The sequence below is a fragment of the Hemicordylus capensis genome, chromosome 8 (assembly GCF_027244095.1).
Source record: "Hemicordylus capensis ecotype Gifberg chromosome 8, rHemCap1.1.pri, whole genome shotgun sequence".
Lineage (NCBI taxonomy): Eukaryota > Metazoa > Chordata > Lepidosauria > Squamata > Cordylidae > Hemicordylus > Hemicordylus capensis.
In genome coordinates this window covers 4273150-4285678 of record NC_069664.1, presented here as the reverse complement: position 1 = coordinate 4285678, position 12529 = coordinate 4273150, and the positions used below count along the sequence as shown (strand labels likewise).

General features: G+C 45.6%; 1 protein-coding gene across 2 annotated transcripts in view; it reads left to right on the top strand.

Annotated features, from left to right (window-relative positions):
* PPP2R2A (protein phosphatase 2 regulatory subunit Balpha) overlaps window positions 1–12167 on the top strand; it is an 82793-nt gene extending 70626 nt beyond the window's left edge. For both annotated transcript variants that reach the window (XM_053269077.1, XM_053269075.1), the window contains 4 exons: window positions 877–1041; window positions 3500–3669; window positions 5543–5634; window positions 10422–12167. In XM_053269077.1, coding sequence (XP_053125052.1) covers window positions 877–1041; window positions 3500–3669; window positions 5543–5634; window positions 10422–10701 — 707 coding nt within the window. In that variant the 3' untranslated portion in view covers window positions 10702–12167. The remainder of the gene's footprint in view (window positions 1–876; window positions 1042–3499; window positions 3670–5542; window positions 5635–10421) is intronic.
* Window positions 12168–12529: the final 362 nt, after the last annotated feature.

The window sequence follows — 12529 nt, the reverse complement described above, 5'->3', positions numbered from 1 at the left end:
TAGTGCTGTTCCTCCAAAGACAGACCTGCAGCCTGGTCGTGGTGGTGCCAAGAGCTAGGAAGGGGCCTCTACTAGAGATGGTAAGTCCTCCAGGCACCATCATGACCAGGCGTGCTGTTTGCTTAGTACAGCACATAGCACGCTCCGTTTTATTTATTTATTTATATTTGTACATTGCCCCAAGCTTACATCTCTGGGTGGTTGACACCGACATAAAACACATCAAAACAAAAATTAAAATATTAAAACAATTTAAAACCACAATTCTAATTAAAGCATGGGTGAATAAACGAGTCTTTAGAGGCTTCTTTTTAATTAAGCTGTCAAGAGATGGGAAGGCTCTGACTTCAGCAGGGAGTGCATTCCAACGTCTCAGGGCAGCAACGGAGAAGGCCCATCCCTGAGCAGCAACCAGACAAACTGGTGGCAACTGCAGAAGGACCTCTCCAGATGATCTCAATGGGCGATGGGGCTCATAATGCGGATGGCGTTCTCTTAAATGCCCTGGGCCTAAGCTCTAGGCAAGGGGTCCCCAATCTCAAGTCCCTAGATCTCAGCCACAGTGGCTGAAGGTGGTGGTTGTCCAGCAACATCTAGGAACCCAAGGTTGGGAACCCCTGCCCAGCAGGCACTCATGTGGAGGAGCCCCACCAGATGGTCAACATGGTGAGATGGTCTTTCGCAGCACTAAAGCATCCACTTCTGATAGGGTTGAGTAGCCTGATTACCCACCTGATCCACAGCCTCCAGAATTCCTCGGAACTGGTTGCTCACAATTCTTGCTGTGCCCACTGTGTTGGGCAGAGCTGCACTTGGGCCCAAGCATGCTGCCTGAAACTTGCCAGAAAGAGAGTCCTTAATGTCAAAAACCTCTAGATATTGTAGACATTAAACCCGCCAACATGGAAGAACTGACGGAGGTGATCACGGCAGCAGAATTCCATCCAAATAGCTGTAATACATTTGTGTACAGCAGTAGTAAAGGAACCATCCGTTTGTGCGATATGCGGGCGTCGGCGCTCTGCGATAGGCATTCGAAATGTGAGTCGTTCTTCATTTTTTATTCTTTTTTTTCCTCCTTGAACAAATAATTGGTAAAGCAAGAAGAGGTGGAGCATTTTTAAACCTCACCCACCCCCCCGTCCTGAAGAACACGATAACCCTGAAAAGAAGCACAAAAAAGAAAAACATTATTCATGTACATTCGTGCACACTACTCCCATGTGCTGGTGAGAGAGCAGCTTATAGGGGTGTGCACGAACCGGTTCTATTCACAGACCATCGAACCAGTTCAAAAGGCCAGCGTTGGGAGCGGGGAGGGTGTCCCCCACCCCTGTCAGAGTTGCTAGTGCAGGGCGGCGGTATACCCTTTTGCTGTCCCGGTCAGCATAATACTAAAAGTGGCCCACACCTTAAAGCAACCCCCTCCCCTCCCTGGAGTGCACGGAACTGGTTCTGTGCACATCGCCAGCAGCTTATGCCCTGGGCTACTGGGGAGGAGAGCTGGTCTTGTGGTAGCAAGCATGACTTGTCCCCTTAGCTAAGCAGGGTCTGCCCTGGTTGCATATGAAAGGGAGACCAGAAGTGTGAGCACTGTGAGATATTCCCATCAGGGGATGGAGCTGCTCTGGGAAGAGCAGAAGGTTTCAGGTTGCCTCCCTGGCTTCTCCAAGATAGGGCTGAGAGAGATTCCTGCCTACAACCTTGGAGAAGCCACTGCTAGTCTGTGAAGACAATACTGAGCTAGATAGATCAATGGTCTGACTCAGTATATGGCAGTTTCCTATGTTCCTGTGTTCTTCAGCAAAGGGGCATCCTGTGATCCTGGATGCAGTTTCGGTTTCCCAACAATTGCCCCAGGACGGCAGAGCTATGCTGGTTAAAATCTGAGAAGCCAGTGAGGCAGTTGAACAAGATTTCCAGTCAGAGGGGCTTGGATTCTGTGCCTTGCATAATTCCTTGCTCTTCTCTGTGGTGAATCCAGGCAAAACCACCTATAATGCTGGTGGCGGGTGGGAGGGGCACACAGTGAACACAGGAACCTAGGAAGCTGCCCTATACTGAGTCAGACCGTTGGTCTATCTAGCTCAGTATTGTCTACCCAGACTGGCAGTGGCTTCTCCAAGGTGGCAGGCAGGAATCTCTCTCAGCCCTATCTTGGAGATGCTGCCAGGGAGGGAACTTGGAGCCTAGATGCTCTTCCCAGAGTGGCCCCATCCCCAAGGGGAATATCTTCCAGTGCTCACACTTCTAGTCTCCCTTTCATATGCAACCAGGGTGGACCCTGCTTAGCTAAGGGGACAAGTCATGCTTGCTACCACCAGACCAGCTCTCCTCTCCACAGTGAAGGGAGGGAATTAAGGGCTAGTCTTAATTCCACTTGTCTCCTGGTCCTGTGACCCTCCTTTGGAGCTGACCTGCGCCACCATCTCAAACTGAGAACTCTTCTGATTTGTTGACGTGGGCCGGGGCAGGTGTGGGGAGAGGCACTTACTGAGGACTGAAGGAAGATTATGGATAGGCCACTAGCAGCCTGATCAACTTGATCAAATCTTCCTTGTAGCCAGTCCCTGTGGACTTGTATCCATTCGCTGCATAGGCAGGAGAAAGATTGGCTGCCGAGGGGAAGTCTGACTTCAAAGAACCCATCTCTTATTGTGAAGAAGACCTGGAGTTCTGGGCACAGGTGCTCACAATTTTAGCCTTAGCTCACTAGCCAGCTTGCCATTGGTCTCTGCCTTCAGTTTCTTTCCTGGCACACCGTCAGAAGACTTAGGAAAGATGTGGTTCTTCTGTCATTGGCACTGGGATGCAGAGAGCCCTCTCCCACTGATAGGCCACTGTGTGAAACAGGATGCTGGACTAGATGGGCCATGGGCCTCATCCAGCAGGGCTGTTCTCACGTAAGTAAATTTGTGGATGCCTGGTTCTGGGTAGGGATGTGCACAAAACCGGTTCACCCAGTTTGGTTCGAATTCGAACTGGGAGGGGGAGGTTCGGTTTTGGTTTTGCTCAAACCACCTCCTCCAATTCGGTTCATCTTCGAACTTTCGAACCAGTTCAAATTCGAACTAGTTTGCACATCCCTAGTTCCTGGCTACTGCAGGGAGAATGAGAATTATGCAAAGTTACTCAATTTCCACCTTATGCCATTTTTTTTTAGTTCAGCTTTTCCTGGACACACAGTTTTACATTATCTGGGCACGAGCTTTTTAAAAATTTCATTTGATTTAGCTCAAGAGACACCCAACCTCAGGAACTACAAGCACTTCTGTTGGAAAGTCTACCTCGCCCTGTGATATGACTAGTTTCCAAACTCTTCCTGTTTGCTCCAGGAGAAGCAGGCACTGATATCTATAAAACTTGACTTCACATCCATTTTGCCTTTCCAATATTCACACTGCAGTTCTTTGGGGCTTTTAAAAACCATGCACAGGAGCAGAATGTTTTTTTTCTGAAAACATGAAGAGACAAGTGGCTTCCTTTCTCGTCCTTGCAGTATTTGAAGAGCCAGAAGACCCTAGCAACCGATCTTTTTTCTCCGAAATCATCTCCTCCATATCGGATGTGAAATTCAGTCATAGTGGCCGATATATGATGACGAGAGATTATCTGTCTGTGAAAATCTGGGATTTAAATATGGAAAACAGACCTGTGGAAACATACCAGGTATGTCATAGGAAGCTGCCTTAAACGGAATCTTGTCTGCACTGGATCCCTAAGTACTGGGATCCTCATCAGGGGGGCTGTACCCAGGTCTACTCTTAAAATGAACTTCTGCACAGTAATTCATATGCAAACATGTGCAAGTGTACAGACACCTGAAAGATGGTGCGACGTAGTGACTGAATAGGCTAGAGTCATAAATGGTTCCACTATCCAGCTGTTGGGACCCACACTGCTCGCTGCCACATCCTCAACAGCTGCCCACGACGCAAGGTATCCCTCCTTCTCACTCGCCCCCAGCTGGTGAGCGGAGGTACAGCCGGAAGGCACCATGGCTGGATTGGCAGCCAGCCTGCAGAGGCCAACCAAGGAGCGGAGATGCCTGAGGACTGGGAGGCGGAAATGACAGAGGGAGAAGCTTGGGAGGGGGCAGTACTTCCGGGGTCACAGAGTGGTGTCAGGTTTGCATGGGGTTATTTAAAGAGGGTCAGGCAGGTGATGAAGTGGACTGGTTGAAGGGAGCTGGTGGAACGAACCATTAAAACTAAGTGTCTGGACTGGAACTAAACTGGAGAATTAGAAAACACTGATGAACCTAAGCAGGAACTGAATCCAAATATTTTATGGTTTGACTTCTTCTTGCCTAAACACAAGATGTGTGAAATCTGAAGGCACTCCAGCCATGAGCCAAAGAACCCTGCAACTAGTTCTGTTAACCAAAGCGGATTTTGGATGTGTCGGATCCTCTTCTTCAGCAGCACCTGCTGCATTAGAGAGCCTTTGAAACCAGAGGGGACTTTCAGGGTATCAGAGTGTGGACCACTTTGGTTTTTATGGGTTAGGCTTGGCCAAAGGCTAGGGATGATGGGAGGTGTAGTTTAAAAAAAATGGACCTGGAGCCAGTGCAGCTTACAGGGAACACTGCCAGACACCCAGTGAGTTTCAGACCTAGTAGGAATTGGAATCTGGCGTTCCTCTCACCAGCCCAAGTTGGCCACTACTCAGCACTAGCTCTTTCATGAGATGGCTCTTTCATGAGAGCCAGCGTGGTATAGTGGTTAGAGTGCTGGACTAGGACCGGGGAGACCCGAGTTCAAATCCCTATTCAGCCATGATACCTGCTGGGTGACTCTGGGCCAGTCACTTCTCTCCCAGCCTAACCTACTTCACAGGGTTGTTGTGAAAGAGAAACTCAAGTATGTAGTACACCGCTCTGGGCTCCTTGGAGGAAAAGCGGGATATAAATGTAATAATAATAATAATTTTTAAAAAATGACTTCGTCAGCTGCACTGGTTCCCAGTCCATTTCCGGTTTTAAGCTTTCAAGCCCTAAATGGCTTGGGACTTGGTTGCCTGAACGCAAACCTTGCCCCATATGTCCCCTAAGATCTTCTTCGGAGGCTCTGCTCCAAGTGCCCCTGCCAAAGGAGGTGAGGTGGTGGCTGCTAGGGAGAGGGCCTTTTCAGTGGTGGCACCTCGTCTATGGAAGAGCCTCCCCAGTGAGGTTTGCCTGGCTTCTGTTCTCTTAGATGCCAGGTAAAGACAGGCCTTTTAAATGTGATTCTTAAAACTGACTTTAAATGTGTTTAGAAATGGTTTTGTGCTGTATTTTGTGTTAGTTTTTGGTGTGTTGTGATTTCATATGAGTTGTGTGTGTTTACTCATCGTTTTAATGATGTGTCGTGAGCGGCACAGAGAACCAGCTAACAAAGCTTTTTTTTTTAAATTGATTGATTGCTTTATTACTTCTCTGTGCTTTGAGTTTGATTAATCTCTAGATTTGTGTTTTCAAAAGGATTTTTTCCCCTACACAACTCTTTAGCTGGTGATCTGCTATCTTTCCCTCTTCAGTGTTGTCTTTTTCCCCCCTACCCAGGTACATGAATACCTCAGAAGTAAACTTTGTTCACTGTATGAAAATGACTGCATTTTTGACAAATTTGAGTGCTGTTGGAATGGCTCAGACAGGCAAGTTTAATGGTTGTTGTTGTTTGTTTGTTTAAGCCTGTTTTTCCACTTCAGTTCTGGCTACTGGTTGAATGGTTTGTCCTTGACTGAGCACTACAAAGGCATGCTTTCACAGAGAGCTTTTCTGTGTTGAACTTCCCACTTATTCTAGATGTTTGGAAGTTTTCTGCGGGGGAGTTGGTTTAAGTCATTTGCAAGAGAATATCTTGTAGACTTGTCACCTCTGGTTTGCTCAGGCCCTTCTGCCATGGAGATAGAGAGAAAGATGCACAGGCTTCATTCAGGACACACGGTGGTTTGCAGCATACAGCTGTGCACTGCTGACTTCTCCAGATGCCCCAAAGACAAACTCACACAGCCGTGTTTCCTTTTTAAAAGCAGCCTTGGCCAAGAATGTATCTAGGAACATAGGAAGCTGCTTTCTACCGAGTCAGACCACTGGTCCATCGAGCTCAGTATGGTCTACACCCGGGCTGCTCAACTTCAGCCTTCCTGCAGATGTTGGCCTACAACTCCCATAATCCTGGCTTTTGGCCACTGTGGCTGGGGATTATGGAAAGTGTAGTCCAAAAACAGCTGGGGGGCCTAAGCTGAGCAGGCCTGGTGTACACAAACTGGCAGCAGCCCCTCCAAGGTTGCAGGCAGGAGTCTCTCTCAGCCCTGTCTTGGAGATGCTAGGAAGGAAACTTGGAACCTTCTGCATGCAAGCATACAGATGCTCTTCCCAGAATGGCCCCATCCCCTAAGGGGAATTTCTTCTAGTCCTCACAAATGTAGTCTCCCGTTCAGATGCAAACCCAAGCAGACCCTGCTTAGCAAGGGGGTACAATTCATGCTTGCTACCACAAGACCAGCTCTCCTCCCATGGTGGGAGGTGCATACCGTTGGGTAACCTTGTGCACAGGCCAGCCAGGGTGGAAGCTGCACACCACTCCCTCTGCAAGCACCCACCCGCTGCCCTCCTTGGCCGCGGACTCATTGCTGCCCTCCTTCTGCCTGCCTGCTTGCCTCCAGGGGGCAGTGCAGTCTAATGACATGACCGTATGGCGCCATGAAGAGGGAGGCGACAAGTCCATGGCTGATCAGAGGGCTGGGAGGCAGGCAGGTGGAGGCTAGGAGTACTGGCAGTGGGAGCCACCAAAAAATCTAGCCGTGAGCTGCCGTCAGTGTCACTACGCTAGTAGTTGTGGCGGTGAGCACCTTGGTTCTTTGGTTCCTTTTCTCATCCGGTTACAAGTAGCCGCTAGAGAGCTCAGGGGCTGCACATGGCTGCCAAGTTATTCCATGGCCAGATACAGAGCATGAGCTTCAAGGCTTGAAACCATGGTTTCCCGTTAGAAGAATGAGGGCCCTAAGGGGTATACTCGTGAGTCAAATGGGCCATAACCCAAAATTTGGCTTTAAAAAAGCCAAATCTGGCAACAGAGCTTGGTGGTCCCTAGGCTTGGAGGTCTTCCGTTCACCTCTCTTCCCAAGAAGAGGAGAAAGAAAGCTTTTGCCACAGGAGGTAGTGACACGTTCTTCTCCCAGTTTTGGGCTTCCCATAAGCATGTTGTGGGCCACTGTGAGAAACAAGGGGGCAGACTAGAAAAGATCCAGCAAGGCTCTTCTTTATGTTCTTAGAACCATCACACTGAACTGTGGTTTCACAACTGGCTTAACAAACTGCAGTTCCCCAAGTAAGAACTAAAACAAACAAGGATATCACTCCGGTTTGATATCTTGGCAATTCTAACTACTAACAATCTAGAGTTCCAGGACTCCCTGTATAATGCGGAAGTGCATATAAGCCTCTCCAAGGCTTGTTCTGATAGCAGAGAACTGTGGTTTCCTGTTGAATTTTTGCCTGACCAATGTGTGTTGAGGAGAGGGGTTTTGTTTTTAAAGGGGATTATTTAATGTATAGTGAGTTCTGCTGGACCATATACTGCAGAGTTCAGGCTGGAAGACTATGTTAGAATGCTCCCTCATTAAAAATAAAAATAAATAACCACTCTTCCCTGCAAATGGAAAGCTAGTGTGACAACTAAAATTCTTCTCCCAGGCATGCTGCCTTCTACCTATAGAAGTGTGTGTTTTTTTTAAAAAGTGGGAGAATATTTGAATATGGGATTTCACATATTTCACATATGTACAGACAAATCCCATATCTAAATATTCTCCCATGTGAAAAACCAAAATCCTCTATATGTGGAAAGAGTCATGTGGTACACTAAAAAAGAAAAAAGCTATTTCTACATGTTTGAATTGACCTGGTGGATCCTGAAGTCTTCCTACAGTACAGGCAAACCTTTTAATCACAGACCCAGCATCCACAGTTTCGCATATCCGCAGTCGGGTAATTGTCACCCATGAATACACGTTTGGTATACACATGAAAAATTGGCAACTAAATTTATTTTGATTGATTTTATTTTTACGTTTTCTATCCTGCTCTTCCTCCAAGGAGCCCACAGCGGTGTAGTACATACTTAGGTCTCTCCTCACAACAATCCTGTGAGGTAGGTTAGGCTGAGAGAGAAGTGACTGGCCCAGAGTCACCCAGCTAGTCTCATGGCTGAATGGGGATTTGAACTTGGGTCCAGCACTCTAACCACTACACCATGCTGGCTTAAGGGTTAGGACTCGCATATCTGCAGGCCAGGGTGGACTGAAATGGAGGTCATTTCTGCCTGCCATTTTAAGTAAGGGAGCCATTTTCTGGCTCATTTCTGTAAAACAAAAAATCTGTGATTTTTCACCGGGGCGGGGGTGGTGGTGAAAACCTCGGTGTTTTGGGGACATTGGTGAACAGCAGAGAACCCACAGAGCACAGTAGGGCTCACACTCCCAATTTTCTCCACTTTTTGCTCTTTTTTCGCTGGGCGGGGATCCTAACCCCTCAATTCCCACTGCCCCAATGTCCGCATTTTCGCTCTCTGCGTCCCCCACGCCATGGAATGGAACCCCTGCGAATAACAGAGTTCTCCTCTACTTTCTCACAATTTATAAACCTGTCATGTGGCAAATCTTGCGTTCTGCACAGAAGTGGTTTTGCCCTGCTCTGGCGCTTGAGAGTGTGGAGACAGCACTCATGACGGCACGCATGAGGCAGAGATCCAAGGAATGAGAGCCTTGACTCTCTTAAAGCTTTCAAATAGCATAATTGTGTTTTAGCCGCTTCCTCGTGATTTCATCATAATTATAGGGCTCGTCACAGTTCCCAGAATGGAAATACTTAATTATTTCCTGGAAACCATGACATGCAAGGCAGAGAAGTCCGTGGATTCTGTGATTCAGACATTAGACGAAAAGGCACCGTACTCACGTACAGCGTCGGAAACCAGGCTCAAAAGACCTGCCCCAGCCGGGCACTCCTAGTTACTGCGACGTTCATCTGAAGAGGTGGACTCCATAATGGCGGGAGCTTCTGTGATGAGGAGGAGGCTGGGGTCTCCCGATCACATTAATCGTCATGATGGATCTGCTGTATTTTTGCACGTTAACTTTTTTAAGCTTCAAGATCATTACCAGAATGTAAACCATAAACTGAATGCATCAATATATCCATTGTCTTTCTACTTCCCCTATAAGAGCAGGCTGATGAAATGTCCTTAGAACAGAGCACCCATCCTGTGGGGCATTAAACAAGAGCGAGATATTCTATTCAGTGGGTGGCCGATTGTAAAGCACTCTAACAATCTCTCTTAACATCAAGTAGTCTAGTGATTGTGACTGGGGATGATGGGAGTTGTAGTCAAGCAGCTAGCAAGTCTCAGATTGGCCACCTTGTGACAGAGAGAGCCTCTTCTTTGCAATTGGGACTGCAACTTTACTTGAAGTAGGGTTTAAATTAACTTCCTGTAAGAATTCAATGAACACATATTCAGTATTCTAATTTGAAATGTTCCGATTTTAGTCCATGTTGCCCCAAATGGAAATCCCTTTCCCAAGAAACAGTTCTTACATTCTTTCATGATTTTATATAAGGATTTAAAATATTCAAATGTTTATAGAAAAAAATTCAACACAATTAATTGTTTGTTTTTAATGCACATAATTCTGTTATTGGAAAATTAAAATAGTCTCACTGCTATTAATTGGTGATTTTTCATTCAGCAAATGAAATTACAAATCCCATCATTCCTGACTATTGGCCACTGTGGTTGCGGATAATCAGAGTTATAATTCAAAAACGGCTGGAGGGCTGAAAACTGGGCAGTCCTGTGCTAAAAGATTGAGCTAGCTCAGGGGTTCCCAACCAGATACTCCAGATATTGCTGAATTACAACTCCCATCATCCCTAGCCACAGTAAATTGTAGCTGGGGGGTAATGGGAGTTGTACTTCGACCACATCTGGAGGACCACGGGTTGGGAACCCCTGAGTTAGCCTGAATAAAATAAAAACCAAAACTTAAAAAGGAAACACACAGCAGCTGAATATCATAAATATATTACTTGTTTCTGGTTTTAGAGGAATACGATGAATACAACAAATATGCCGCTTTTCAAAACAATATACCGCTTTTCAACAAAAGTTCCCAAGTTTACACAGATATGAATGAATGAACTGACTCCCTGTCACCAAAGGGCTTAAAGTCTAAAAAAAGAAACATAGGATAGACACAAGCAGCAGCCACTGGAGAGATGTTGTGCTGGGGATGGATAGGGCCAGTTGCTCTCCCCCTGCTAAATGAAGGAAATCTCCATTTTACAAAAGGTGCCTCTTTGCTCAGTTAACAGGGGACAATATCATCATCATCATCATGATTGAATGCCTAAATATATTCCTTATCTCCATTTTTAGCGTTGTCATGACTGGCTCCTACAACAACTTCTTCCGAATGTTCGACAGGAACTCCAAGCGGGATATCACCTTGGAAGCATCCCGGGAAAACAATAAGCCCCGCACGGTGCTGAAACCCCGCAAAGTCTGCGCAAGCGGCAAGCGGAAGAAGGACGAGATCAGCGTCGACAGCCTAGATTTCAACAAGAAGATTCTCCACACAGCCTGGCATCCCAAGGAAAACATCATTGCTGTAGCCACTACAAACAACTTGTATATATTTCAAGACAAAGTGAATTAGGGGTAGAATTTCTGGCAGAGGAGTCCACTTCCTGCATAGTTCTGATAGATGAATCTAGCATTTGTACCCGTAAACAATAGAGGGGAGAAAACGGAGAGCAGGGAGAAAGAGAAGAGTCCATTGCGGGGCACCCTTTTTCCAGTGTTTAAAAAAAAAAAAAAGTGCCATATTGACAACCCATTTTTATAGATAGCTACATGGGTGGTCTCTCTGTGCCGGGGAGGCCTCCATGTCTGCTGGCCATTGAGGTGAGGGTAGGCACTTTTCCGTGTAATGACTCTGCACCATCTTGCCTAATGGACTAGAGGTTGGACTGTATCAGCGTTTGGTTCCTCCCATTGCCTTCCATTGTGATGATGTCTGCTATGGGCGGGCGGGGGGGGGGAGCCTTCAAGTCATGCTGTGGGATTTAATTGTGTAACCTCATTACTGTATTATTTGTGGCCCTTTTTTATTATTAAACAACAGCTCATTCTTGCTGTGGCTTGTAGCATTCCCCCTATGCCTCTTGGACTCCTCCCCGCCCCCCTTTTAAAACCTCTCCTCCCCTGGCCCCGGTGGTGGTGTATAGAGAGAAGAAACCCGAAAAGCACATGAGATGGGTCAGTGGTAAATGAGTTCTGTGTTGGCAAAGAACAAAATGATTTAATAAACCATTGACTGTAATCACTCCTTGCCATGTCTGGCATTTAAAAAGGGGGGGGGGATGAAGCGGGGAGGGGGGAAATCTACTGAAATAAAAGTGACAAAGAATGGCAAATCTGTTTTTTTTTTTTAATCTACCTCTTTATGTACATTTTTTAAAAAAAAAAAAATAGATGCATGATAATAAAATGTTTTGGTAATGATTTTAACCAGTATTATTTTTTTATGAGGAGAGGGAGGATTTTTTTTATCATTCCTATATGAAAAAATTAGAAAATCATTTCAGTATTTTATCAGAAGCTTTCATTCAAAACTCCTAAAGGGGCTCTTGGATTCTTCTGTAATATTGAACAGTAATTCATTCATGCCGTGTCCATAAACCTTCCTTCCTCCCCTCTTCCTGCTCTTATAACAGAACTTTGTGTCAGAATTGGGGGACACAGGGGGGCTGTTAATTTGTAGACTACCACTAAGGTTTTATGGGACTAACTTTTTTTTCTGTGTTGATCCCTCTGTTCTAATTTCATTTAATGCCTTGTTTTGGACCCAGGCTCACACAACAGTGCTTCTTTTTTCTTGCTTTTTTTTTTTTTTAAAGAAAAGGTGTCATTAAAATTTCTTGATGTTTAAATAGTACGTTGCACAAAATTTAATATAAAATGATTTAAACTGATAAATTACACTGCATTCTTGAGTACCCCTATATTTTATGTATTTTTGTTGCTACCGGTAACTTGAATGGAAATGTAGTTTTACCTTTTGAGTGTTCCTTTCATTTTGGCTTTTCAACTCTTGCCATTAAAGATAAACATGAAAAGTCATGGTGATCATAAAATGCTTCGAATCCAGAAATGGCATGAGTAAATGTTGGCAGGTTTTGGTAAGAAATCTTAAGAATCAAGGTTTATGTGGAACCTTGTTTACGTGGAACTATGTTTAGTTTGCTTGTTATTTAGAACTCTGTTCAAGATTTTATCGTTTGGGGTGGCCAGCCTGAGGCTGAGTGTGATGGATGTTGGAGTACAGCTGTTGGAGTACAATTCTCATCATTTCCAACTGCAATAAAATGTCTGTGGATGATGGGAGTTGTAGTTCAGTACCAGCTGGAGAGCCTGTTTGGCCACTCCTGTTATATATGAAAAATCTAATTATATCAGTGAAACTCCTTGAAAAGGAGGGTTTT